Here is a 26,459-nt window from a genome sequence, read left to right as displayed (position 1 = left end):
TTTTCATAAGTGCTTCCTGCATAAGCTTCTCTACATTGGAACTGGCAGCCATTTTTAATAGAGGTTTCCTGCATAGAATCATATGGGAGGAGGCTATAATTTCAGATCTCCTGGCCCCAACTCATGCAGGAATTCATGAGTCAAGTTGATAACTTGGAATTGAGCTCAGAAACAAATCCTGTTCTTGTTAATAGATGCATATTGAGCTTAGTAAATAAGAAAATATGGACATGTTATCTACCTGGAAGAGGAGGAACTACTGTACAATGATGGCTGCCCTTGTAGGACTGTATGTTTGGTTTTTGATCCACATGTACTTCTTGACCAGAGACCAAATTATGCATTATCCTACATGTGTGTCTTGTTTTTCTTTATTGACACGGGTGGGATTAGAATTCTCCCCGGGAACGCAGCGTGCAGAATGGAGAGGCTTATCCATTCATTTGTCAATCATGATCAGAATCGCCCCATCTGAGGGAAAATCCCCCCTTTGTGTCAGTGGGATTTCTTTTTAAGCCTCCTATCTCCATGGGGCCAGAGACCATTTTTGTTATGACTTTTCAGGGTGAGGAAAAAGTTGAACCTCCTTATCAAGCAGGATGCATGATTGTAAATTACAGGACAATAAAAAACACTGTAGCTACAATGTTACTCAGTTAATGCTTAGTTTGACTCCCAATCTATCTTTGTGATGAATCTGTATTACTTGTAGCCTTTTATTTTTAAGCATGTGGTAGCAGTCTACCTGTTTTTTTTTTTAATTATATACTAGCTTGGGTACCCAGCATTGCCCATTTGAAAAAGTCATTTTTTTAATTGTGCAGAATTTATAAGGTTGTGGATTAACTGCAACTGACATCATGCCAGGTTAACCGTGAGAAACTCCATCAGTGCTTAAAGTTTGTAATGTTGGGCAAATTTGCTCTAGATGCATCATCATTGGAGGGGCTCAGTGTGCTCTCTGGCTGTAGGGTAAACTGCAACTCCCACTATGGTGAGTCAGTCCCCTCAAACCCCTCTGGTAGGTTGAGTAGTCATGGGTGTTCTGTGGGCCAAGTTTGGTCCAGGTCCATAATCGATGGAGGTCATGGTTTCTCTGATTGTGGGTGAACTACAACTCCCAGAAAGTAACGTCAGTTCCCTCCAAAAACCCTCCAGTAATCAAATTTCGGTATATCAGGACTGTGTGCCAAGTTTGGTCCAGATCCATTGGTGTTTGGGTTCACAGTGCTCTCTGGATGTAAGTGAACGACAAGTCCCCCAAATGAAGGTGAATTTTCCCCAAAGTCCTCTAGTAATTTTTGCTGGTCATGGGGGCTCCATGCGCCAAGTTTGGTCCAGTTCAATCTTTGGTAGAGTTCAGAGTTCTCGCTCATTGTTTGCAAGTGAACTATAAATCTCAGTACCTACAACTCCAAAATGTCCAGTCCAATTCCCCTCAAAACCCACCAGTATTCAGATTTGGCCATATCAGGTATACATGCCAAGTTTAGTCCAGATCCATCATGGTAAGGTTCAGAGTGTACTCTGGATGTAGGTGAACTACAATTTCAAGGACTTCAAGTATTTTTTGTTGGTCATGGATCCTTCATTGGTGGAGTTCAGAGTGCTCTTAGATTGGAGGTGAACTATACATCCCAGGACCTCCAACTGCTATAAATCATGGTGAATTCTCCCTAAACCTCTCTAGTATGTTCAATGCTTCTGTTTTGCTGATCAATTTTCTGAGGAATTGCTGATCAATTCCACTCTTTGCTTGACATTTGGGAGTTGTTGTAGCTGGGATTTATAGTTCACCTACAATCAAAGAGCATTCAGAACACCACCAACGATAGAATTGGGCCAAACTTCCCACACAGAACCACCATGCCTTGAAAGGATTTGCTGGCACGAGCCTCCCTCCAGCCTCGCATGCTCTCCCGTGCTTGCACATGCGCACCACGCTGCCACGCGCCAATCATGCCTGCTCTCCCCTCCCCACTTGAAGTCTCAGAAAGAGATCGCAGCGGAGGAGGGCTTTTGGTGGTGGGCAGATTCGCTGTCTGTTTCCAAAAATGAAGAGAAGGACAGGCAGAGAGATCTTCAGTCTTCTCTGCCAAAGGGGTTCCTAAGACCATCAGAAATATAGGTTTTTTGATGGTTTTTGCCGACCCCTCTGAAACCCCCTCGTGACCCTCCCCCCTGGGGTCCTGACCTCCAGGTTGAGAAATGCTGTTCTATATTAATCTCCTTTCCTACTCCATTAAGTTTAAAGGACACCTATATGCAGGAGTGATACATTTACTGAGGGATTCCATGATAAAATAGTCAATGAGTGAATGTTTTGGGGTGTTTCCAACAACAGAATGACATTTAATAAAGAAATATAATAGTGCGAGTTGGTCGATCAGATTTCTGAACTGCTTTCTTACACATCTGAGCCAAGGTATTAGCCAAGGCGGCCTAATCTACTGTCAGCTAGCAGCATAGTAATACTGATTAATGCATAATTTTGTTTGTTCTGGCTGCAGTGTTTATTTAAATGATTAAGCTTTATTTGAATTTCTCAGAAAAGATTTATCAGCACCAGATTGTGTCTCTGTCTGCTTAATATATAAATACATTGAAAGCTGAGTGTTAAAAAGAGGAGATAGCAGAGTGCATCCAGATGGCAGTTTCCTGGGTGCCTTGCTCAGAGATGTGGTACTCAAGAGTAAGCCATATTGTTTTCCATGGCCCCACCATTGAAAGCAAATCCTATTTGGCAAAGTTGTCACTGGTTGCTTTTCTCTGGATAACTTCCCAGCTTGTCTTTGTCGTTCTTCAATTATGGTGCCCAGGACTGGACATATCATTGCAAGTGGGGTCTCACCAAAGGGTAATGGAAGGGGGACTATGACTTCCCTCCATCTCGACACTAATAAATAATAATAATAAACTTTATTTATAACCTGCCTCCATCTCCCTGAAGGGGACTCGGGGCAGCTAACATGAGGCCAAGCCCAAAATAATGCAACATAATTAGACACAAAATAACAGAAAAATACATCATAACAAAATATATAAAATAAAAAATAAAATAAACAATATAAAACGACATAATAAAATCAAACACAGAGGGCGGGCCAGATGTATGAGATAAAATGTTAAAACCCTGGGTGAGTTAGGGATAAAAAATGCATTTGTGAATGAGGAGCCTGAAAGGGAGGCGCAGTGGAGTTTGGCCTTTATAGGAAACAGGGGAAGGTACTTTATCAAGGGGACAACTGTAGATGGAAATAAACAAATAGCTTGAGTGGTCACTCTCCAAAGGCACATCGGAAGAGCCAGGTTTTTAAAGCCGCCTTACAGGCTGCTAAGGTAGGGGCTTGCCTGATCTCCCCAGGTAACGAGTTCCAAAGGCGGGGGGCCACAGTGGAGAAGGTCCTCTCCAGAAGATCGAAGAGATCATGTATGTTTGTGGTAGGAAATGGGGTCACAAAGGTAGGTGGGTCCCAAACCATTTAGGGCTTTATTGGTGATGACCTGCACCTTGAATTGGGACCGGAAGATGAACGGCAGCCAGTGGAGCTCCTTAGACAGGCGGGGTTGACGACTCCCTGTAATTTACCCTAGTTAGAAGCCTGGCTGCCAAGCGCTGGACTAATTGAAGTTTCTGGGCCGTCTTCAAGGGAAGCCCCACGTAGAGTGCATTGCAATAGTCCAGTCTAGAGGTAACTAAGGCATGGACCACTGTTGTCAAGTCAGACTTCGCAAGGTATGGTCACAGCTGGCGCACGAGTTTTAATTGTGCGAAGGCCCTCCCAACCACTGCTGACACCTGCACATCAAGTGTCAAGGCTGAGTCCAGGAGGACCCCCATGCTGTGGACCTGCGCCTTCAGGGGGAGTGCAACCCCGTCAAGCACAGGTTGTCACCCAATACCCCGGTCAGGCATATGATGGACCTGGAGGACCTCTGTCTTGTCAGGATTGATCTTCAGCTTGTTCGCCCTCATCCAGATCGACACAGCAGCCAGGCACCGGTCCAGCATCTGAGGGGCTTCCTTGGATTGTGGTGGAAAAGAGTAGTAGACTCTAGACTCCTATTGATGCAGCCTACCATCCCATTGGCTTCTTTAGCTGCCACATCATATTTTTGGCTCAAGTTCACCTCAATATGCCCAAATGTGAACACTGGTGGAGTGTGGGGAAAATAGACCTTGACATTTGGGAGTTATAGTTTCTAGGATTTATAGTTCACCTACAATCAAAGAACCCCTTGAACCCCACCAATGATAGAATTGGATGAAACTTCCCACACAGAACTCCTATGACCAACAGAAAATACCGTGTTTTCTGATGGTTTTGGTGACCCTTCTGACACCCCCTCACAACCACCTCAGGGGTCCCAACCCCCAGGTTGAGAAACGCTGATCCAATGTAATACATAAACATTTTTGGGCCTCCACGAGAAACTTTTGCTTCAAGAAAGGCTCCGTGGTGGGAAAAGTTTGAGAACCCCTGGTCTAGGTCATAATGTGCTGTCTCCTGAACTTTTCCCCATTTTCCTGTCCTCAATTTCCAATCTAAAACTCCTGTTGTGCTGCTGTTTTGACTGGCAGAGGATTTCAGCTTTCTTTTCAACCCCTCCAATTCCTCCCTCCCTTCTGTCTTAACCTTTTTTGGCTTCCTTAGTAAATTCCATCTTCTAAGTTGGAATGGGACTGCCAAATTTCAGCTGCGATATACTGGGGAAGCCTCAAAAGAAAAGTCTGGGTGGATCTGGAAAAAGACCAATTTTCTCTAGAAATGGTAAAGTGGTGCCAATATTGGCTTGTTATTGATCTTATTTGTTTGGCAGGATCTGCGGGATGGTGGGAATACGCCCAAAGAATGCGCTCCAGTTAACCAGAATCGCTTTGGCCTTTGAGCTGAAAGGGGTTTCCTTTGTCTTTAATGCAAGAATGCCTGGAGCGCTTCACCTTGTTTCTACTTTCCAGGACAAAGGTGTTTTTTCCAAGCTTGCCCCAGGGCAGTCAGCACAATCCAGCTTTATCTTATCTCGGCACAGAGTATAAAAGGCTTGTCAGCCCATGCGCCTTTTACTGCCAAAATAAAATAAATCAAATCAGCTCCCACATGATAACATGCACTTTTCTAACTGAAACTAATTGCTTGGCTAATTGATGTTTTTTGAACTTTCTCCATTTCATTGAGTGATTAGGTACAAAAGCTAACAGTTGACATCTGTAGGTGCTTAACTGGTGCCTGTAATTACTGTTAATGTTAAATAATTGTTCGTTAATTGGAGTGGAAACTGAATGGAATCCAGATTGAGAGAAAGAGGAGGGAAAAAGCACCCATTTTTTCCCCCTATGATCCGAGGTCTATTTAAAATAAACAAACTTTTCCACAGTGGGGAAAACGCTTCCCTGGAAAGAAGAAAAATATACATATTTATTTATCATATTTACTGTGTATACTTGAGTATAAGCCTAGTTTTTCAGCCCTTTTTTAGGCTGAAAAAGTCCCCTTCGGCTTATACTCGAGTCAAGGTTATTTATTATTTTACTCTGTTGTTGTTGTTGTTGTTGTTGTTGTTATTATTATTTTCATTTCATTTATTATTTTATTCTATTTATTATTATTACATTTATCATTTTACTCTATTATTATACACTTATTATTTTACTGTATAATTGTTATTGCTACATTCATTATTTTACTCTTTTTATTATTGCTGTTATTACATTAATTATGTTACTCTCATTATTATTGGAAGGATACGTAAGCACATTTACATTGAAGAAGGTAAATAATTGGACAGAGTTGGACAGTCTTCTCTTAAATTACCACTCAAAAATATATAACCTTTCTGATTCCTCAATTAATGTAATTTAATTGGTATCTATTTTTATTTTGCAATTTACCCGTAGCGGCTGCATTTCCCACACTCAGCTTATACTCGAGTCAATCCGTTTTCTCAGTTTTTTGTGGTAAAATTAGGTGCCTCGGCTTATATTCGGGTTGGCTTATACTCGAGTATATATGGGTATATATCGCCCCTCTCAGCCCAGAGGCGACTCGGAGCAGTTCACAAATTGGCAACAATTCGATGCCTCAGCAATTATAACAAGTAACACAATCACAGAATTCTGTTCAAAACAATAGCATATGATATAAAAATATAAAAACCGTACAAAGCATTGAAACATTATCATGAGACATTATTCCATTGTGTTATCAAGTAGTTCCATGATTCCGTATAGCTATGCCGTATTTGGGAAGGCCTGCTCAAAAAGCCAGGTTTTTACCTTTTTTCGAAAAGTCAGGAGTGAGGGAGCCGATCTTATATCTCTAGGCAGGGCATTCTACAGTCGAAGGGTCACCGCTGAGAAGGCCCTGTCTCTCGTCCCTGCCAGACGCATCTGCGAGGAAGGCGGGATCCAGAACAGGGCCTCCCCAGAAGATCTTAACATCCTAGATAGTTCGGAGAGGTAAGTTGGTAAGTTGGACCAAAACCGTGTATATTAATATATTAATCCATTGTCCAAGTTGGGAAGCTTGCGAAGCACCCTCCGTGTAAGAGAAGAACTCAAAATACGGGTATCTGTGTTAGGGGAAACTACCCAAAATAATAAAACAGAGCATCCAAAAACAAACAGAACACTTAAAGTTAAGCATCAGCTCACAGCGTGTGACGTGCACTGTGATGTGACTGTAAAGAAGTTAGATCTTAGGAGGCAAACATGCCAATCTTAAAAAATCACAAAAGGTTTATTTACAATATTCTCTATATAATCCAAGAACTGGGTCTGAGCTGCTCTGACTCCCATCTCTTCCAAGATTTGAAGAGAGGGGGAAACCCCATCACGACATCTCTCCTGACACACAAGCAGAGAGAGATCTCAAAGCACACAGCACATACACTCCATATTGAAAATGTAAGAAGGCGGAAGTCAGATTCAAAAAGCTTGCAGTAGAAAAGCATCCATTGTACACAACCAATCAGAATGAGAGTAGAAACAGAGAGGAGAGAAGAAATAGATACATTCCCAACTTTCATACAGGAGACATGGGGGAAGAGAAACCCTTAATCCATACTAAACTAACTGCTCCTCGTCGAGGGCTTGAGAATTGGGCAGTGTGGGGTTGAATTTCAACAGTTTGTACATGAGAGGGGTGTTTCAGTGGGAAGTGTGGGCCTGCTTTTGTAAGGTTAATTAGGTTGCTGTTGTTGTTGTTGCTGTTGTTGCATGCCTTCAAATCGTTTCAGGCTCAGTGTGAGCCTGTCTAAAGTTTAGGACTGGGGGCACATAAATTTATTTATTTATTTATTTATTTATTTACAGTACTTCTATTCCGCCCTTCTCACCCTGAAGGGGACTCAGGGCAGATCACAGAACACATACACGGCAAACATTCAATGCCTATTATACAATGACAAGACACACAACAAATAGAGGTATATATAGGCTTTTTCTCATCATTTGGCATCTTTTGGAGGCTGTGCTCGGTTCCGGCCACAGGGGGGTGCTGTTGCTCCATCTCCAATTTCAAGCTATTTCCGAAGTGGTTCTCTCCACCTATCCTTCTCTTCCGTTTTGGAAAAAGAGGGTGAATCCTGCCACCAAAAGCCCTCTTCCACTGTGATTGGCCAGCCTCTCAGTCAAGGGGAGGGCTGTTTCTGAGACTCCAAGCAGGGAGGAGAGAACAGATGTGCTCGGAGCATGGCAGCGTGGTGTGCAAATGCGGGTGAAAGAGAGCATGCGAGGCTGGAGGGAGGCTTGCACTAGCAAGTCCCTTCAAGGCATTGAGGGTTCAATATGGGGTTCAATTCTATCATTGGTGGGGTTCAGAATGCTCTTTGATTGTAGGTGAAATATAAATCTCAGCAACTACAGTGCTCTCTGGATATAGGCAAACTACAACTCCAAAACTCAAGGTCAATGCCCACCAAACTCTGTTGGTCATGGGAGTTCTGTATGCCAGGTTTGGTTCAATTCCATCATTGCTAGAGTTCAGAATAATAATAATAATCATCATCATCATCATCATCATCATCATCATTATCATCACCATCATCATCTTTATTTATACCCCACCACCATCTCCCCAAAGGGGACTCGGGGCGGCTTACATGAGGCCAAGCCCGTAACACAATTACAACAAAACAAACACAGAACAGCAAAAATAACATCACAATAAAATAAGTAAAACATAAGAATAAAATAAAACAGTGCAAAATACAAAATGAAAAATCAAACATAGTGGGCGGGCCAAATGTACGGCATACAATGATAAAACTCTGGATGAGATAACAATGAAATATATATACACAGGATCCTTGGTTAGGACGCTTTAAACATAATTTCCAGCGGGCACCGTACCTAAAAGCTGATGTACCAAGACACCTAAGAATTGCTTTTACCAGGGCAAGATTTGAACAAATTGAGTCCATGGAGAGACACGGCAGATTCAATCATATCCCACATAAAGAAAGACTATGTATCTGTGGCGCCTCCGAAGTCGAAAATCTGAACCACACTTTACATCACTGCAATCTATATGAAAAAGAAAGGCTGGTTACAACCTCATTCTGACAACAAAACTTTCCCTTTATTTGTTTAAAGCTGCTAAAAGGAGATCGGAATACATAGATCAGATTGGGGTGCAGTGTAGGGGAGATGAGGATAGTTGATGCATATATCTACGGCTAAGCTACATACATAAGTATGTTGTATGTTGTGTTTCCACTGTCTGTTTTTGATAAAGCCAACTGGCTAATCAATAAAATTGTTGGTTCGTGTATATATATGTAAGGGGGGAGCTCGTAGGGGACGGAACAGTGGAGTCAGGCCTTAAGAAAGGTGGGGGGGGGGGGATGCTGTTTGATTGTAGGTGAACTATAAATCCTGGCAACTACAACTCCCAAATGACAAAATCTTTCCCCCCAACCTTACTAATATTAAAATTGTGGCATATTGGCCTCATGTAAGCTGCCCCGAGTCCCCTTGGGCAAATGGTGGCAGGGTATAAATAAAGTATTATTATTATTATTATTATTATTATTATTATTATATTGTGTATTTGTGCCAAATTAGGTCTAGAGAATGAAAATACATCCTACATATCAGATATTTACATTATGATTAACTACAGTAGCAAAAATAATGAAGTTGCAATGAAAATAATGTTATGGTTGGGGGTCATCACAACACAAGGAACTGTATTAGGGGGTTTCAGCATTAGGAAGGTTGAGAAACGCTGGACGCTGGATAATGATGTTTATTATTCTTTGTCCCAGGAATTTCTATTTCTTTGCCAAAATGCTGGCAGTGTAATGTTTTCTTGGGTTGGTTGTCAGATAGTTATCTCATGTTATGGTGAATTGTATCTCTTTGCTTGTGTGTTTTGGGCAGTCCCCTCTTTCATGGCGCTTAATGAATCCAGATCTGGATAAACAAAGGAGTAGAGGACTAAGGAGTCCTGACATGATGGAGTAAGGAGACAGGATTAACTTGCTGACAGTTGGAGCCTGCAACAAAAGGCTGTAATGTGGGGCGTTCTCCCCTTTCCAGGATAGACCACTGTTCCCCATTCCCCTTCTGCTCCCTTCTGCCTGGCCGCCACATGCCTCGGTTTTCAATTGTGCTTAAATCCAGGATGTACAAACAAATCTATGATGGATCTATTTTACCCTTCTACAGTGTTGGGGATTTAATTTTAATCCAAAGGCAACATCCTTTGGGATTTATAAACAAAGCCATTGAGGTCTCTCCCAAAGGGGTTGAATGTGGAAGAGAGAGAAAAGGGAGCTTTCTCCATCCAATTCAAGTGATAAAACTGACAGCGGCCCTCAGGGCAGGATTAGTCACCTTGGAGACCAGGCTTTGAAAGAGAAAATGGAGGCTTTGGAAGACTTCCTCTTGACAAACAACAACAAGATTTCTGCCCAGTGTGCCTGAGGGTTCTGTGCCTTCAGGTCACCTGCTGACTTATGGCAGAGTCCATGAATTTTCATAGGGTTTTCTTAGGCAAGGAAAACTCAGACAACTGTGTAGTTTCCAAAGGCTTTCATGGCTGGAATCACTGGGTTGTGTTGAGTTTTCCAGGCTGTATGGCCATGTTCCAGAAGCATTCTCTCCTGACATTTCGCCCACATCTATGGCAGGCATAATCCGAGGTTGGAAACGAAACAAGGGAGATTTATAGCTCCAGGGTGGGAGAGAGAACTCTTGTCTGTTGGAGGCAGGGGTGAATGTTGCAATTAATCACCTTGATTAGAATCGAAAAGCTTGCATCTTCAAAGCCTGGCTGATTTCTGCCGGGGGAGAATCCTTTGTTGGGAGGTGTTAGCTGGCCCTGATTATTTCCTGTCTGGAATTCCCCTGTTTTCAGAATGTTCTTCTTTATTTCCTGTCCTGATTTTAGAGTTTTTAAAATACTGATGGCCAGATTTTGTTCATTTTCATGGTTCCCCCCTTTCTGTTGAAATTGTCCACATGTTTGTGGATTTCAATGGCTTCTTTGTGTAGTCTGGCATGGTAGTTCTGTGGAAGGTCCAGGGTGGGAGGCAGGTGTGACTGTTGCAATTCATCACCCTGAATAGCATTGAAAAGCCTGGCATTCTCAAGGCCTGGCTGATTCCTGCCTGGGGGAATCCTTTTTTGGGTGGTGTTAGCTGGCCCTGATTGTTTCCTGTCTGGAATTTGCATTTTCAGAGTGTTGTTCTTTATTTACTGTCCTGATTTTAGAGGTTTTTTAAAAAATACTGGTAGCCAGATTTTGTTCATTTTCATGGTTTCTTCCTTTCTGTTGAAATTGTCCACCTGCTTGTGTATTTCAATGGCTTCTCTGTGTAGACTGAAATAAAGAGCAACACTCTGAAAACATGGGTATTCCAGACAGAAAACAATCAGGGCCAGCTAACACCTCCCAGCGAACGATTTCCCTAGGCAGAAATCAGCCAGGCTTTGAAGATGTAAGCTTTTCTATGCTAATCAAGGTGATTAACATCCACACTTGCCTCCAACAGACAAGAGTTATTTCTCCCATCCTGGACCTTCCACAGATATATAAACCTTCCTTTCCCCATCTATAGTGTTCCCCTATGACACACTTTCCACCCATTTTAAACTGAAAGGCTGTCCTCACTGTCTTGGCTCCCCTCATTTGCATATTTCCTACTCCCACCTCACCCAGGGTTTTAGCATTTTTCTTTTCCATTTGGCCTGCCCACCCTATTCAATTTTATATTTGTTTTATTATTTCATTTTATTATTGTAATTTATTTATTTTTTATTTTTCTGGATGTATTTTGTTTGCTATTTTGTATTTTACTGTGTTGTATTGTATTTTTAGAAGGGCTTGGCCTCATGTTAGCCGCTCTGAGTCCCCACTGGGGAGATGGTGGCAGGGTATAAATAAAGTTTATGATTATGATTATTATTATCATTGTCTAGTTTCCAATATATCTCACAACCCTCTGAAGATGTCTGCTATAGATGTGGGTGAAAGGTCAGGAGAGAATGCTTCTGGAACATAGCCATACAGTCCAGAAAACTCACCACAACCCTGTGTCATTTCCATTCTTAACCTGGCCTTTCTTCTAAAACTACTCAAAGCTGGTTCCTTTTTTGGCAAGAGTTGAGATATATTAGTTAAACTGACCCAGGAGTAAGTCGACTCAAGGTTTTGGAGTTTATCTCTTTACTGCATTTTCTAGACATATTCATAAGTATATACAGTAGCATTCTTACTATCCGGGACATTCAGACACTCGGAATATCCTTTTCATTTTGCTTTGAAATGTTGTGAATGTCTATTTTCCATCAGGGAAGCTAAACTCTTGGGGACTATTCCATGACATGGTTGGATGGTTCCGCCAATGTGTTAAACAAAGGTTTTTGTGTGCAATGTATCTTCATCTATCTATCTGGCTTGGTTGATCAAAAAAAATTGTTCAAAACTCGTTTCGGATGTAGGGCCGCTGGTGGTTCAATTCTAAAGTCAATTCCGATTTTCACAGAAAAAAAATGTTCAAAACTTTTCAAAACTTCCGAGACTTCCGAATCCTTTCCTTAATGGTTTGAAAGTGTTATTTCTTGTATCATTGGGTGGTCTTTACTTTGAAAGTAGTTGTTTAACTCCAGAAGCGGGGAAAAGCAAGCGGAGGAAATTCCTTCTTGCTCTGTTTTAAAACTGGCTTCTCTGGCTTTAAAACTGGCTTCTCGGGCTTGAGCCGAGGCCAGGGACCCTAAGCAGGGAAAAGCAAGCGGAGGAAATTCTTTCTTTCTCTGGTTTAAAACCGGCTTCTCTGGCTTGAGCCTTGGCCAGGGACCAGAAGTGGGGAAAAGCTGAATCATTTCCAACTCACTTCATGAGTCGTAACAAACATGGCGGAAAAAAGCTTTGGAAGGGCAAAGAGACTTCCGGTTTTCTTAAAAACTTTGAAATTGCTTCAAAAAGCTAATTTTTCCAACTTTATTCCGTATTATGAAGATTCTGACAGTACCTAACCACACCTTCTATCTATCTTTCTATCTATCTATTCACATTATACTTACCCTTCTTTTGTCTGCTATGCTTGTTTCCAGATACAGACTTAGGAGTTGGTGCACTGAAAGAAAATGAAGAGGAAGATGCCAGGACGTTGTCAGTCCCCAAAATATCTGGATTAGAACGGAGTCAAGAGAAGAGTCAGGACAGCGATAAAGATCAATTGCTTGACCCGGTTGTGCCTCAAAATCTTTGCCCTCAGGATTCTCAGCCTTTGATTCCTCCTCATTTGGAAGCGTCGTCAGAGACACATTCTCCCAAACCTGCTGTTATCCAGCTATCGGAGCCTTCTAATCCTGAAGCAACCCAGAAGCTTCAGAGCTCAGACGTGGACCAACATCCTCCGGTGCCTCCATCCCAAGTACAGCACCCACTGAGACCGCTTTCTTCTGGACAGCCAGCAAATCAGAGTCTGCCGTCATCCCAGCTGCGTCCTCCGTCTTGCAGTCTTGCACAACAGTTGTCATCGTATAACAGTAGCAGCTTGAGCCTCAACAGTTTGAGGTGAGGCCCTCATTGGTGTATCTGCTGCCTCTCTGGGGTCCCAAGGATTCGGCAAAGAGCCCATGTGTTCACTGAGTCATGTGTTCACTCAGGGCTGAATACCGTGTCCCCTCTGTGTTGCCAATTGGTTACCCTTTTGCCTAACACTCCTAATAAGAAATACAAATCCCAGTTCCCCCCATTGTATATTTTCAAAGAATCACTTGTGATACAAACATAGAGGTTTTAATATTTAAGGGAAAGAGTGTTGGGCGAGTGGGCTTATTAACAAAGACCCTCCTCATAAATGTATAGTAGAGTAATTTATCAGCAGCAGCATGACCCAGCACCAAAAGTAATCAAAAGAACAAAAACACACAGACCAATATTATCTGTTCCATAGGAAGCTTTTCTTTATAGCAAAATAATATTGTGGCACTATTTACAAAAACAAGCTTTCCACAACTCAAATAAAGTTCAACCTTCATACTGGAGTTTCACACACGAGGCCTTCTCATAACGAGGCTTACCTCACACTCTGAGGCTTTTCTCTGACAGTGAGGCCTACTACCACTAAGGCCTATTCTCCCACTGAAGCCTTCTCTCATACAGAGAGGCTTTTCTCACACTGAGAGGTTTCTCAGCCTGAGGCGTTACTCTCAGACTGAGGCACGCCTACTTATATTGAACCGCAGCTTCTCTGAATCATTGCATCCATTTGACTTTCAATGCTTGACTCATATTTATGTAATTAAAAATACCCGTGTTCCATAACACAAATAAAGTTCAACCTTTACACTGGAGCTTCACACACGAGGCCTTCCTCACACTCTGAGGCCTTTCTCCCACAATGAGGCCTCCTACCACTAAGGCCTGTTCTTCCACTGAGGCTTTCTCTCACACAGAGAAGCTCTCTCACACTGAGAGCTCTCTCAGAGCGAAGTGTTACGAAGCAACAGACATGCCTTTTTATATTGAACCACAACTTCTCTGAGCCATTGCATCCATATAACCCTTTCAGTGTTAGACTCACATTTTTATAATTAAAAATACCTAGTTAATTTTTAATATTTCTGACAAAGGGAATGTGCTTATTTGCTTGACCTGAACTGCTGAAGGAAAACCAAAAATGTCCCATAGCATGAGAAAAACAGGCAGAAAGAACTTACAGTAGAGTGTCGCTTATCCGACATAAACGGGCAGGCAGAACATCAGATAAACAAAAATGTTGGATACGACGGATTTTCCTACTGTTACCTGTCTGACCTAGACACCTAGAATACTAACAATAGGGACTCAAAGGGTTAAGGTAAGGCAACGACTCAGGGCTACAGCGGCCCAGCAGGAAGTCCCTGGGTGTGGAAAAGGACTGTGGAAATCACAGAGGGAAGGAGGGAGGGAGCATTTTCTTCCCTTCCCCACCTCCTCCTTGTCTTGCCTTTTTCGTTTATTGGGAATGGAGGGAGAGTTGGGGCGCACACCTTTCATTGAAGGGGAAATGCTGGTGGAAAAGGGTAGTGTCAGATAAGAGCGTCAGATAAGATGGAAGGTTGGATATGCGAAGGTTGGATAAGCGAGACTCTACTGTACTTTGCTCCTCCTCTTGGTGAGTCCCTAGTTTCCTGCATCGTTAGCCACCTTTAAGCTTCCTGGTGTTTTAGGCTGTCATGGTTTCTGGGCATCACTGTTCCCCTGACATTGTTATTATCATTATTTCTCCTGAACAGCAGCAGCAGAAGCAGTACGCCCGCAAAGGCTCAGCCGCCTCCGCCTCCACCAGCCCTTCCACCTCCGCATATCGCTCACCACTCCTCAGCATCCCCTTTCCCCCTTTCCTTACCAAACCACAGCCCGCTCCATACATTTGCTCCCACCCTCCAGCCTCCTACACACTCCCATCACCCCAATATGTTTGCCCCTCCTACGGCATTGCCCCCTCCTCCTCCTTTGACATCGGGGACGCTGCAGGTTCCAGGCCATCCTGGTGGAAGCGCTTATTCAGGTAAGGACTGAAATCGCATCTGGTCCAAGGGAAGCCATAGTCCCTCTCTGTTCTGCTTTGGTCAGACCCCACCTGGAGTAAGTCTGTGTCCGGTTCTGGTAATTACGGTTCTTGAAGGAGATGGGCAAGGTGGAAGGGTGTTCAGGGTATCATAGAATCACAGAGTTGGAAGAGACCTCATGGGCCATCCAGTTCAACCCCCTGCCACAAAGCCGGAATATTGCATTCAAAGCACCCCTGACAGATGGCCATCCAGCCTCTGTTTAAAAGCTTCCAAAGAAGGAGCCTCCACCACACTCCGGGGCAGAGAGTTCCACTGCTGAACGGCTCTTACAGTCAGGAAGTTCTTCCTAATGTTGAGATGGAATCTCCTTTCTTGTAGTTTGAAGCCATTGTTCCGTGTCCTAGTCTCCAAGGAAGCAGAAAACAAGCTTGTTCCCTCCTCCCTGTGACTTCCTCTCACATATTTATACATGGCTATCATATCTCCTCTCAGCCTTCTCTTCTTCAGACTAAACATGCCCAGCTCTTTCAGCCGCTCCTCATAGGGCTTGTTCTCCAGACCCTTGATCATTTTAGTCGCCCTCCTCTGGACACATTCCAGCTTGTCAATATCTCTGACTAAAATGAGGTAGTACCATTTAGCATGGGGAAAAGAAGATTAAGGCAGATGGCCCTTGTAGCCTCTTCCAACTCCAATATGATACTATTTATTTATTTATTGGACAATGTTTTTAACTAGGAGACACTACTGATACATGTTTTTATTGATTTTGCTATGGTTTTATATAATTTTAATGCTTTTAATTGTATTTTATGGTTTTGGTACCAAGTATAAACTGCCCCGAGTTGCCTCCGGGCTGATAGGGACAGTATATAAATATAGTTAGTAAGTAAGTAATTAAGTAAGTAAATAAATAAATACATTTACAGCATTTATATTCTGCCCTTCTCATCCTGAAGGGGACTCAGACAAGCTCCCACTTCCACAAACAGTTATAGCTGCTCAGGAGACATCAATGGCCCTCCCTCCAATGTAAACATGTCCAAGAGCCCTGCCAATGTCCCCCACAAGCACCACCCAAGTTAAGGCTCTAATTCAGGGACAATTCCATCCTAGATTTTATGTGTTTCCTCCACCACAGACATCCCAGTATGTCTTAACTCTCTCCATTGGTGTGGATTTTGCAATACTCCACTCACTGCCTCTCCCTTCACCCTTTCCTATTCTTTTCCGTGCCACAAAGCAAACAGAGGAATTGATTAGTAACTGAAGATACTAGAAAAGTCTGGGGAGAATTCACCATGATTTAGCGGAGTTGTAGGTCCTGGGATGTATAGTTCACCTGCAATTTGAGAACACTCTGAACTCCACCAACGATGGACCTGGAACTAACTTGGTACACAGAATCCCCATGACCAATAAAAAATACTGGAGGTCTTTGATTGGATTTATAGGAGTTGTAGTTTACCTATATCCAGAGCGCACTATGAATCCAAACAATGATGGATCTGGACCAAACTTGGCATGCATATCCAATATGCCCAACTTAGAATACTGGTGGGTTTGGAGGGGAATTGGCCTGGACACTTTGGAGTTGTAGGTACTGGGTTTTTTTAAGTTTACCTGCAATCAGTGAGCACTCTGAACTCCATCAAAGATGAAACTGGACTAAACTTGGCACACTGAAAAGGACTGTAATGTTGTTGCTTTGCCTTTCAGAGCAAGACCTTCTCCGCCAGGAACTCAACACTCGATTTCTGGCTTCCCAGAGCGCGGACCGTGGTGCCTCGCTAGGCCCGCCACCCTACCTGAGGACCGAGTTCCACCAACATCAGCATCAGCACCAGCACACGCACCAGCACACGCACCAGCACACCTTCACCCCTTTTCCCCACGCCATCCCGCCCACCGCCATCATGCCAACGCCAGCACCTCCCATGGTGCGTACCCCAGGCAGAAATGTGAGGATAAGTAGAGCACAAATCTTTTTTGTTGCAAAGGTTCTTGTCGTGACTTGAAGCAGGCGTTCTGGGAGAAAGTGTTGACTTGCCTGAAGGGGGAGAACCAACTCCAGACCTTTGGAAAGGCACACGGGATAGTTCTTTGGGAGGCTTTGTCTCTGGATGTGGAGGTTGGGAAGGGGGCCAAAGTTTAGCTATGAATTCAGATGTTGTGTTGTCGAAGGCTTTCATGGCCGGATTCACTGGGTTGCTGTAAGTTTTCCAGGCAGTCTCGCAATGTTCCAGAAGCATTCTCTCCTGACATTTCACCCACATCTATGGCAGGCAGCCTCAGAGGTTGTGAAGTCTTTTGGAAACTAGGCAAGTGAGGTTTACATATCTGGAATGTCTGCTTGAGGTAGGTGTGAATGTTGCAATTGGCCACCTTGATTAGCATTGAATGACCTTGACACTTCAAAGCCTGGCTGATTGCTGCCTGGGGATCCTTTGTTGGGAGGTGTTAGCTGGACCTGATTGTTTCCTGTCTGGAATTCCCCTGCTTTTTTAGTGTTCCTCTTTATTTACTGTCCTGATTTTGGAGGCAAGTGTGAATGTTGCAATTGGTCAACTTGATTAGCATCGAGTAGCCTGGCGGCTTCCTGCCTGAAAAAACTGGGAATTCCAGACAGGAAACAATCAGGGCCAGATAGCACTTCCCAACAAAGGATTCCCCCATGCAGGAAGCAGCCAGGCTTTGAAGCTGCAAGACTATTCAGTGCTAATCAAGGTGGGCAATTGCAACAGTCACACCTGCCTCCAACAGGCAAGAGAACTTTCTCCCACCCTGGACATTATTCCACAGATATATATGTCAGAAATATTAAAACTTAACTAGGTATTTTCAATTACAAAAATGTGAGTCAAGCACTGAAAGGATTAAATGAATGCAATGACATCAAAAGCTGCAGTTCAATATAATGCATGTGTGCTTGGAGCTTAGAAGCGTCATTATGAGAAAGCCTCAGTGTAGTTTGCCTCAGTGTGAGAGAGGTGTCAGTCTGAGACAGACTATAGTTCTTTCTCCCACCCTGGACATTATTCCATAGGTATATAAACCTCACTTTCCTAGTTTCCAACAGACCTCACAACTTCTGTTGATGCCTGCCATAGATGTGGGTGAAATGCTTCTGGAAAATGGCCAGACAGCCTGGAAAACTCACAGCAACCCAATTCAGACATTACTATGGTGTGATTATCTTCAATTCTCCAGGACCAAGATCCTTGAATTCTATGAATCAGTGAAAAGTATTTGTGCTTCTTGCAAACATGATACTTACGAATTTGGTCAAGTTTTGCTCCCACACCATCAAGCTTTTCAGGGCTTCTCCAGTATCCCCCTTTTCAAACATAGAGGCAGTATGTTCCCCATACAATGTTTAGAATGTATTGATTTGTGGCGTCAGATTTCTGTAGCAATGCAAACGTATGTTCAGAATAAGACAAATTCATGGGACTCAGAAATAATACTATGTAATTCCCACTTTTTTTAGAGCTGGACTATGCAGCCTTTGGGGACTGTGGGGCAAGGCCAAAAAAAATGGCCTCCATGTAGCCTCAGATCAGTAAACATGAATTTCTTGAGTGGTGTCAAACTGCATTAAATCTACAGTGAGGATGCACCCCATTTCATGGATGAGGGCAGGGCCAGTACAGGGCAAACATAATTTGCACAGAAAGATTTGTTTCTGACCCTCTTTTCCATCTTTCAGTCATTCCTGTCTTGGATATTGTCATTATTACTATTATTACTGTTATTATTCTGCTGACACCCATTAGATAGGCTGCCAGTCAGACTTAGCTGGTGCATCATACAACATAATGAGTTTGTGTTTCAATCCTTTTGCAGTTTGACAAATACCCTACAAAAGTTGACCCTTTCTACCGTCACAGTGTGAGTTTTCAAAAATGTATATCCATTGCTTTTCTTCAGTGGCAAGATCTTCACCCAGTCAGTGTCACTCATTCCTATTCATGTCCATTTGTCTTGTCATTGGTTTTAGCTTTTGGCTGATTTCCTGGTTTAAAATGTCATATTATATATATGGATGATGGATGTGTGTGTGCTGATCTGGTACTGATTGAATGAATGCAAAGACTCAGCAAAAGCTGCAGTTCAGTATAATGCAGGTGTGTTTGGAGCTTAGTAGGCCGCTGTCCATGAGAAGTCTTTGTGGAAGAAGGGCACCAGTGTGTTGGTAGGCCTCAGTATGAGAAAGCCTCAGTATGTGTGGTTATGTGTGTGTGTGTGTGTGTATGTATATATATATGTGTGTGTGTGTGTGTGTGTGACTGAGAGAGCCCCAGGTGGTGCAGTGAGTTAAACATTAATAATAACAATAACAACGTTTATTGTTGCTGTTCTTTTCCTGCCTTGTATCTTTTAATAGAGACCCAAAGCAGCTTACATCAATAATACTATGATAGTTATTATTCTTATTATAATAATAAAGTGGCGCAGTGGGTTAAGCTGCTGAACTTGCTTACCGAAAGGTTGCAGGTTCCAATCCGGGGAGCTGCATGTGCTTCCGCTGTTAGCCCCAGCCTCTGCCAACCTAATAGTTCAAAAACATGCAAATATGAGTATATCAGCAGGTACCGCATCGGCGGGAAGGTAACAGCGCTCCATGCCGGCCACATGGCCTTGGAGGCGTCTATGGATAACGCCGGCTTAGACTTAATGTCAAGGGGAAGCCTTTACCTTTACCTTATGCATATCCAAATACAGGTATTCAAACATCCAGATTACTTCTGGTTCCAACCATTTTGAACAAGGTTTGCTCACCGTGTACTACTAAATCATATTTATTTAACTGAGACGCAAAGGGACATGAATCGTGTGGTTCATAAGAAATTCTTGTTGAAGGAACACCGTGTTTCTGTTGGCTCGTAATGCATCATATGCCTCCCATTTTCTTGAATGAGCGATTGTCGCCAGGCACATTATTTGTTCATTGTGTCGTCTCACTTTCCATGAATGTATCGTTCAGTATGCCTGCTCTCGCTGAAATCTTTGTCTTTTCATAGTTATACATATAAGCTTTTCTGTTGCCCGTCATTGATTATCATTCTTCAGTAGTCCATAAGGACTTTTGTATAACTGGGTCATCAAGAGATTAATGGAAGCGGCCTTGCAAATAGAGAGTGCTGTATGCTCATGTTTCAGAAATCTTAGTAAAAAATCAGGTTACAGATCAGGGTCAGCTAATCCTGTCATGGTATACCATGACTCCAAGGAATCGTATCCTTCTCCAGAGTGGCGAAAGGCGAGAGCTTAGAATTCCTGGGAGAACCTAAAAGGAGCGTCAACTCCCTCTATTCTCTCTGCTGTGGTGCTGTTTCTGAACTTTTTGGTCCATCTCTAAGTCAACTTATCCATTGTTCATATCAAAAAATTCATAATTTTGGCCCTTGAAACGTGCCTTTGACGTATACATGAGATTGGCTAATACATAAGTATATACAGTAGTTAATAAACTGCCTCCACCTCATGTTGACATTAGGAATATTTATATGCATATGTTTGTATGTATTTATGTGTGTGTGTGTGTGTGTGTGTGTGTGTGTGTGTGTGTATATATATATATATATATATATATATATATATATATATATATATATAATATGGCCCTCTGGTGGCGCAGTGGGTTGAACTGCTCAGCTGCTGAACTTGCTAACCAAAAGGTTGGCGGTTTGAATCCAGGGAGCGGGTGAGCTCCCACTGTTAGCCCCAGCTTCTGCCAACCTAGCAGTTAGAAATCATGCAAATGTGAGTAGTTCAATAGGTACCACTTTGGCAGGAAGGTAATGGCACTCCATGCAGTCATGCTGGCCACGTGACCTTGGAGGTGTCTACGGACAATGCCGGCTCTTTGCGTTAGAAATGGAAATGAGCACCAACCCTCAGAGCGGGACATGATTACACTTAATGTCAGGGGAAACTTTTATCATATATATATATATAGTGAGAGGGAGATTGAGAGAGAGAGAGAGAATGAGAGAGGAGTATTTGGGGTCCTTGACTGATGTTGGCCTTCTTTTTGTCATAGTTATTCCACTCCTACCCTCCGGCTGTATCAGGAATCCCTCCTATGATTCCTCCGACGGGTCCTTTTGGCTCGCTCCAAGGAGCATTTCAACCCAAGGTAAAGGGCATATGTGTTGCATATATTTTGTACTTGTTTGTTGCATTGTGTGTGATTATGATGTAAATTACAGAAACCTGGTTCCTAACTTTTGTTCCTCTGAGAGATCAGAGATGGGAGGGAGTTGCAATCAAACTTTTAGGCCCCAGGTTGGGCGCCAGTATTGTAGACCCGAGTAAGCTCCATGCATCCTGCAGCCACCCCAGAGCTGATTCACGCACCATTTGGGATATTGGATCAGTGTAGATTCCCCACAACCTTCCAGTGTATGTGTGTGTGTGACTTGAGGGAGAACTTGAAAGGGAATGAAGAAGCGGTTGCTTTAGATATTCTGGGAGGCATAAGGGAAAGTAAAGAAAACTAGGCAGGAGCATTTTAGATAGCTGGAGACCTTAGAAAGGAAGAGCTGGATGAATTATTGTTGCTGGAAGGAGGGGAAAGCCATGGACAGCTTTGATGCTTGTAAATAATATGAGAACAGAAAGCTACTGAAGGGGTTTAGGGAGATGAACCACATACTAAGAATGACAAGAGAAGGAAATACTTTTGGCATTATGGCCGCTGAATGAAGATAATAGAAGACCTGAGAGAGCAAGAGTGCAGCATCCAAGGCAAGAGGCATTGGGCCAGAGCATGACGGGGAGTCTTTGGAAGGGGAATAAATCATACTTTTTGAGATGTCAGGGGAGAAGTGATGTGAGGTGGTGACATAATGGACGCAATCTGAGCTACCTTTGTCCAGTGTGTCAAAATCTCATGCTATCACTGCTACACAGCTGAGCTGCTTAAATATGCAGAATGCGGTTCATTAGTTGAGGTTCTCATATATATGCTAATCATTGTGTTAAGAACCTTTTTTGAGCTAAATTATCCACTGCACAGGGGTGAGATGTATTTGTTTAATATCACATTCCATGAAACTTTCTCAAGTAGCAGTTTTGCCATTCTGATAAGAAATCTTTCCATTTTAGAAAGAGATTAATTTGTGGGTTTTGTGGTATAGATGTGCATGTGTTGCATAGGATTCCACTGAATTACAATAAGGTTTTTGTAGAGGTCAGGGATGGGACCTTACGTGTGGCCCAGAACACCTTGAATGCACCCCAACACCAAATCATCAACTTACTTAAAATATTACAATCTTTTTAAAAGCGCAACTCGACAGCACGGTTCTCAAACATGAACTTCGTAGACAATAGGATAGAATAATCAGAGTATGTTATAATGTATTGTCGAAGGCTTTCACCTCACAACCTCTGAGGATGCTTGCGATAGATACAGGCGAAATGTCAGAATGCTTCTAGAACATGGCCATATAGCCCGAAAACCCTACAACAACCCAGAGTATGTTATGTCTACAAATATCAGTGTATCGGTGTATTATCCTAATTCTCACCATAATTAGTCATGTACATTCAGGACTTACCTTGATCTGTTTAGTGTCCAGGCTTTTGGAGGAGGCCCCGATCTGTTTTCGTCTGAGCCTCCGGAAATCGGGAGGCCAGATATTTGCTCCTTACTCGGCACTCAGCTGCAGGCCCTGTCAGGCCCGGGCGGGTAGGCTCGAAGTCTGCACCCATAGGCCCTGGCGCTCTCGGCCTATGGGTACAGGTTTTTGAGACTACACGCCCGGGCCTGACATGGCCTGCAGCCAAGCACTGAGTAAGGAGTGCTCCTTACTCAGCGCTCAGGTGCAGGCACTGCCAGGCCCAGGCGGGTAGTCTCAAAAACCTGCACCCATAGGTCCCGGCGCGCTCGGCCTTTGGGTGCAGGTTTTTGAGACTACGCGCCTGTGTCTGACACGGCCTGCAGCCAAGTGCTGAGTAAGGAGTGCTCCTTACTCAGCGCTGAGCTGCAGGCCCTACCAGGCCTCAGGCAATTGATCCGAAAAGCAGGCTTGGAGCTGGTACCTGCTCCCACTCGCTTTTCGTTTTGATTGCGTTTTCTTTCCAGGAGGGATCTTTTTGTTTTGTGCCATCCAAATGGACTGAACAAAATGGAAACATGAATCAAACGAATGGGACAAATGTCAGGCCCATGACTAACTATAACTACAAACAGTTAGGCCAGAAGGCCTGCTCAATTATGTTAAAAGATTCTCTGAACAGAGTGGCACATAATAAGGAGGATTTTGCTTATCTGTGGTGACTGTTGATGGCTAAGGGATGTTGGGGGGGGGGGAGATTTGGGGTGATAATTTGCTAAATTATATGGTTCATCATGGTCATATTCCCTCATCTAACTCACATGAGGGTTGTCCATCAGGGCAACCAAGGTAAACTTGGCTCCAAGCTGAAATGGATCTAAGATATTCTAAAAAATATCCCAAAGCTTCTGGAGTACTGCAAAACATGAATTGTCATCATCAGATCGATCTATACACACAATAAAAGTGGAAATATGTATGTGTGTATGTGGCTGAAGTGTCCACTTTCATAGTCAGGCTCCCGCTTCTACAAACAGCCATAACCCACACCTATGAGGAGCCACCAATGGCCAATGACATTGCAGGTTATAGTGAGCACCATGAAAATGTACAAGAACTGGCAAGGCCCTCCACAAACACCATACTTCCCACCACCCAAGTGAAGGCATTCATACGGGGACAATTACACGCTAGATTTTATGTTTTCCTCCACCACAGACATGCCAATCTTTCTGACGCTCTAGATTGGTGTGGAATTTGCATGACCCCGCCCACTGCCTCTCCCCTAACCCTTTCTGTGACAAAAAGCAAACAGAGAGGAGTTGATCAGCAACTGAACATACTTCAGGGATTTGGGAGCCTGACTCAACATGATGGAAGTTGTAGTTCACCCTGTATCAAGTCAGAGCACTGTGACCCCACTGATGATGGATCTTGTATTTTGGGAGTTAAAGTTCACCTGCATCCAGGGAAACTGTGACCCCCACCGACAATGGACTGGGACCAAACTTGGCACAGAGAAGCCCCATGACCAACTGAACATACTGCAGGAGTTTATTGGAATGGACCTTGATTTTGGAAGTTGTAGTTCACACTTACCCAAAAAGCACTGAACACAGCTGATGTGAGATCTGGACCAAACCTGGCACACAGATGCAACATGGCCAGCTGTGCATATAGGCAAGGTTTGGGGTCATTGACCTTAGGTCTGGGAATTTTAGTTCACCCTTATCCAGAGAGCACTGAACCCAGCTGACAAATAACCCAGCCAATAAATGCCCTTTTCAAATACCCGGAGCATCACCGGGTCCCTAAGTTAGTAGTAATAACATTAAGAGATCTTTGAGTACTATGAAACACTGTTTGAAGCCTGCTTATTAATGTGCTGAACGACTCTTTGTACCTGTCTGTTTTGCATATACAGACTTCGAATGCTATTGACGTCACGACCAGACCTGGAGCTGTCCCACATACCCTTCTGCAGAAAGATCCACGGGTAAATCCTATCATTTTGTCACTCCTAAAAGTAAATTAAATTCTAAGTATTCATTCTAAGATGCATCCAGCCCTCCCCTGTCCCTCTCCCATATACAAGAATCCCAGTAGAATGGTTTCATTGACAGAATTTTCATTTATTTTTCCTCTCTCTCTCTTTCTTTCTACAGTTGACTGATCCATTCAGGCCCATGTTGCGGGTAAGAAGGTTAAGCCTTATTTGACCTCAGTCTGCCATTCCCAATGAGTTAACTTTGGGGATTACCTCTGAAATTCTGTCACTCATATTACTTTTTGGGTTACCTGGTTTTGCTGGTCAAAACGTGCAACAAATGAGGGGAATTCTTCCTTTCTTCCCCCTCCCCACCTTATCTTCCTAACTTCCCTGGGTATAGCTTCCATCTTTGAATTCCTTTCAGCCTTTCCTTTCCCTAAATCCCCCTTCTGTTGCAGTTCAGGTTACAAAATTGCAACAGCATTGATAAAACAGTGTCAAAACATTTTAATGTCAAACTTTGGTCTGTTGTTACAGTTATAATTTCCATCCGTTTTTGTATTTTCTTCTTTTTCATAGAAACCAGGGAAGTGGTGTGCTATGCATGTCCACATTGCATGGCAGATATACCATCATCAGCAGAAAGTAAAGGTGAGTATTGTGGTCATAACACACTTAAAAGCCTTGTGGGTGTTGTATGTTCATGTTGGAGGGAATGGGGATGATGTTCTTGATGGTGGGCTTGGATCTGTTGGCAATGGAGATTAGGGTTGCCTCAGTCTGGTCAACGTTATCACGGCCTTGCTTTTAAGTGCTCTGAGTTTCATGTACCAAGTTTTTGCCAAGCTTAAGATTTTTTTATGAGATTTTCCTGCTGTCTTGTTTCTTGGATTCAACTGCCTAGTTTCATGGATTTTTATGTACTTGTGGATCTTGTTTTCTTTGAAGCTTATGGGCTATTTTCTACATTGGATGTTTACTATTTTTGCTATTTTTTATTGCTTTGCCTACATATTTTCTTCAATAAACTGCTTGCTGATTTTACCAAGCTGGTATGACGTTTAAGGTCAGAGGTGGCATACAATAGTGGACATTTGTAGGAAAGATTTATTTAGCAAGTTTTTAAAAGTCTGGTTTATGCTCTACTTCTTCAGAGTACAACGTTATCCATAAATCTGCAGTCGTATTGTGCCTTTAAGGATTGGGGTCAGGGGGTGATTCAATTCAGAAAATTATTTGAATGGCAACCATAGACAATCAGCACAGATATTTTTTGCTACTGTTAAAGAACACTAACAAGGCAGCTTTCCTTGTTGCGGTCAGCTCCGGGAGGCAAACAAGTGAACTTATGGTGTCTGTGTGATGAAACATTTCTTGTGTTCCACCAGAATAAAGGGTTATTACAACAGGCAATGCATACCGTATATACATGAGTATAAGCCATGTTTTTCAATCCTTTTTTAGGCTGAAAATGCCTAAAAGTTATTTATTATTTTTCTCTGTCATTATTATTTTGTTACATTTATTGCTTTATTCTATTTATTATTATTGCATTTTCATTATTTTACTTGATTTTTATTTATTTATTTATTTCATTTGTATACAGCTTTTCTCAGCCCTTAGGCTACTCAAAGCGGTTAACAATAGCAAAAATTCAATGCTAAACATCATAAAAACAGTTTAAAAACAATTAAAGCAATAACATAATATATTTATTTATTACATTTATTATTCTACTCTATTATTACTATTACATTTCCATTATTTTACCCTATTATAGTAGAGTCTCTCTTATCCATCCTTTGCTTATCCGACATTCTTCTTTTTAAGTAGGCCTTATAATTAGCAATTCAGCAAAACCTAGGTCTTATTTTCAGGGGATGTTTTATTT

At 42.7% G+C, this 26,459-nt stretch overlaps 1 protein-coding gene across 9 annotated transcripts in view; it reads left to right on the top strand.

The window, feature by feature from the left end:
• The window catches only part of AUTS2 (activator of transcription and developmental regulator AUTS2), a 504,556-nt gene that overhangs the window by 464,419 nt on the left and 13,678 nt on the right, over positions 1–26,459 (top strand). For 5 of the 9 annotated variants that reach the window (XM_060756935.2, XM_060756941.2, XM_060756934.2 and 2 more), the window contains 8 exons: positions 12,560–13,025; positions 14,732–15,006; positions 16,730–16,971; positions 18,857–18,901; positions 21,057–21,152; positions 24,503–24,574; positions 24,744–24,773; positions 25,148–25,219. In XM_060756935.2, the coding sequence (XP_060612918.2) occupies positions 12,560–13,025; positions 14,732–15,006; positions 16,730–16,971; positions 18,857–18,901; positions 21,057–21,152; positions 24,503–24,574; positions 24,744–24,773; positions 25,148–25,219 (1,298 nt within the window). The remainder of the gene's footprint in view (positions 1–12,559; positions 13,026–14,731; positions 15,007–16,729; positions 16,972–18,856; positions 18,902–21,056; positions 21,153–24,502; positions 24,575–24,743; positions 24,774–25,147; positions 25,220–26,459) is intronic. The other 4 variants (XM_060756936.2, XM_060756937.2, XM_060756940.2 and 1 more) reach the window with 4 other exon arrangements.

Source organism: Anolis sagrei, chromosome 11 (assembly GCF_037176765.1).
Source record: "Anolis sagrei isolate rAnoSag1 chromosome 11, rAnoSag1.mat, whole genome shotgun sequence".
In the NCBI taxonomy this organism is placed as follows: Eukaryota; Metazoa; Chordata; class Lepidosauria; order Squamata; family Dactyloidae; genus Anolis; species Anolis sagrei.
The sequence above is the reverse complement of the archived record's forward strand: the minus strand, read 5'-3'. Positions and strand labels throughout refer to the sequence as shown.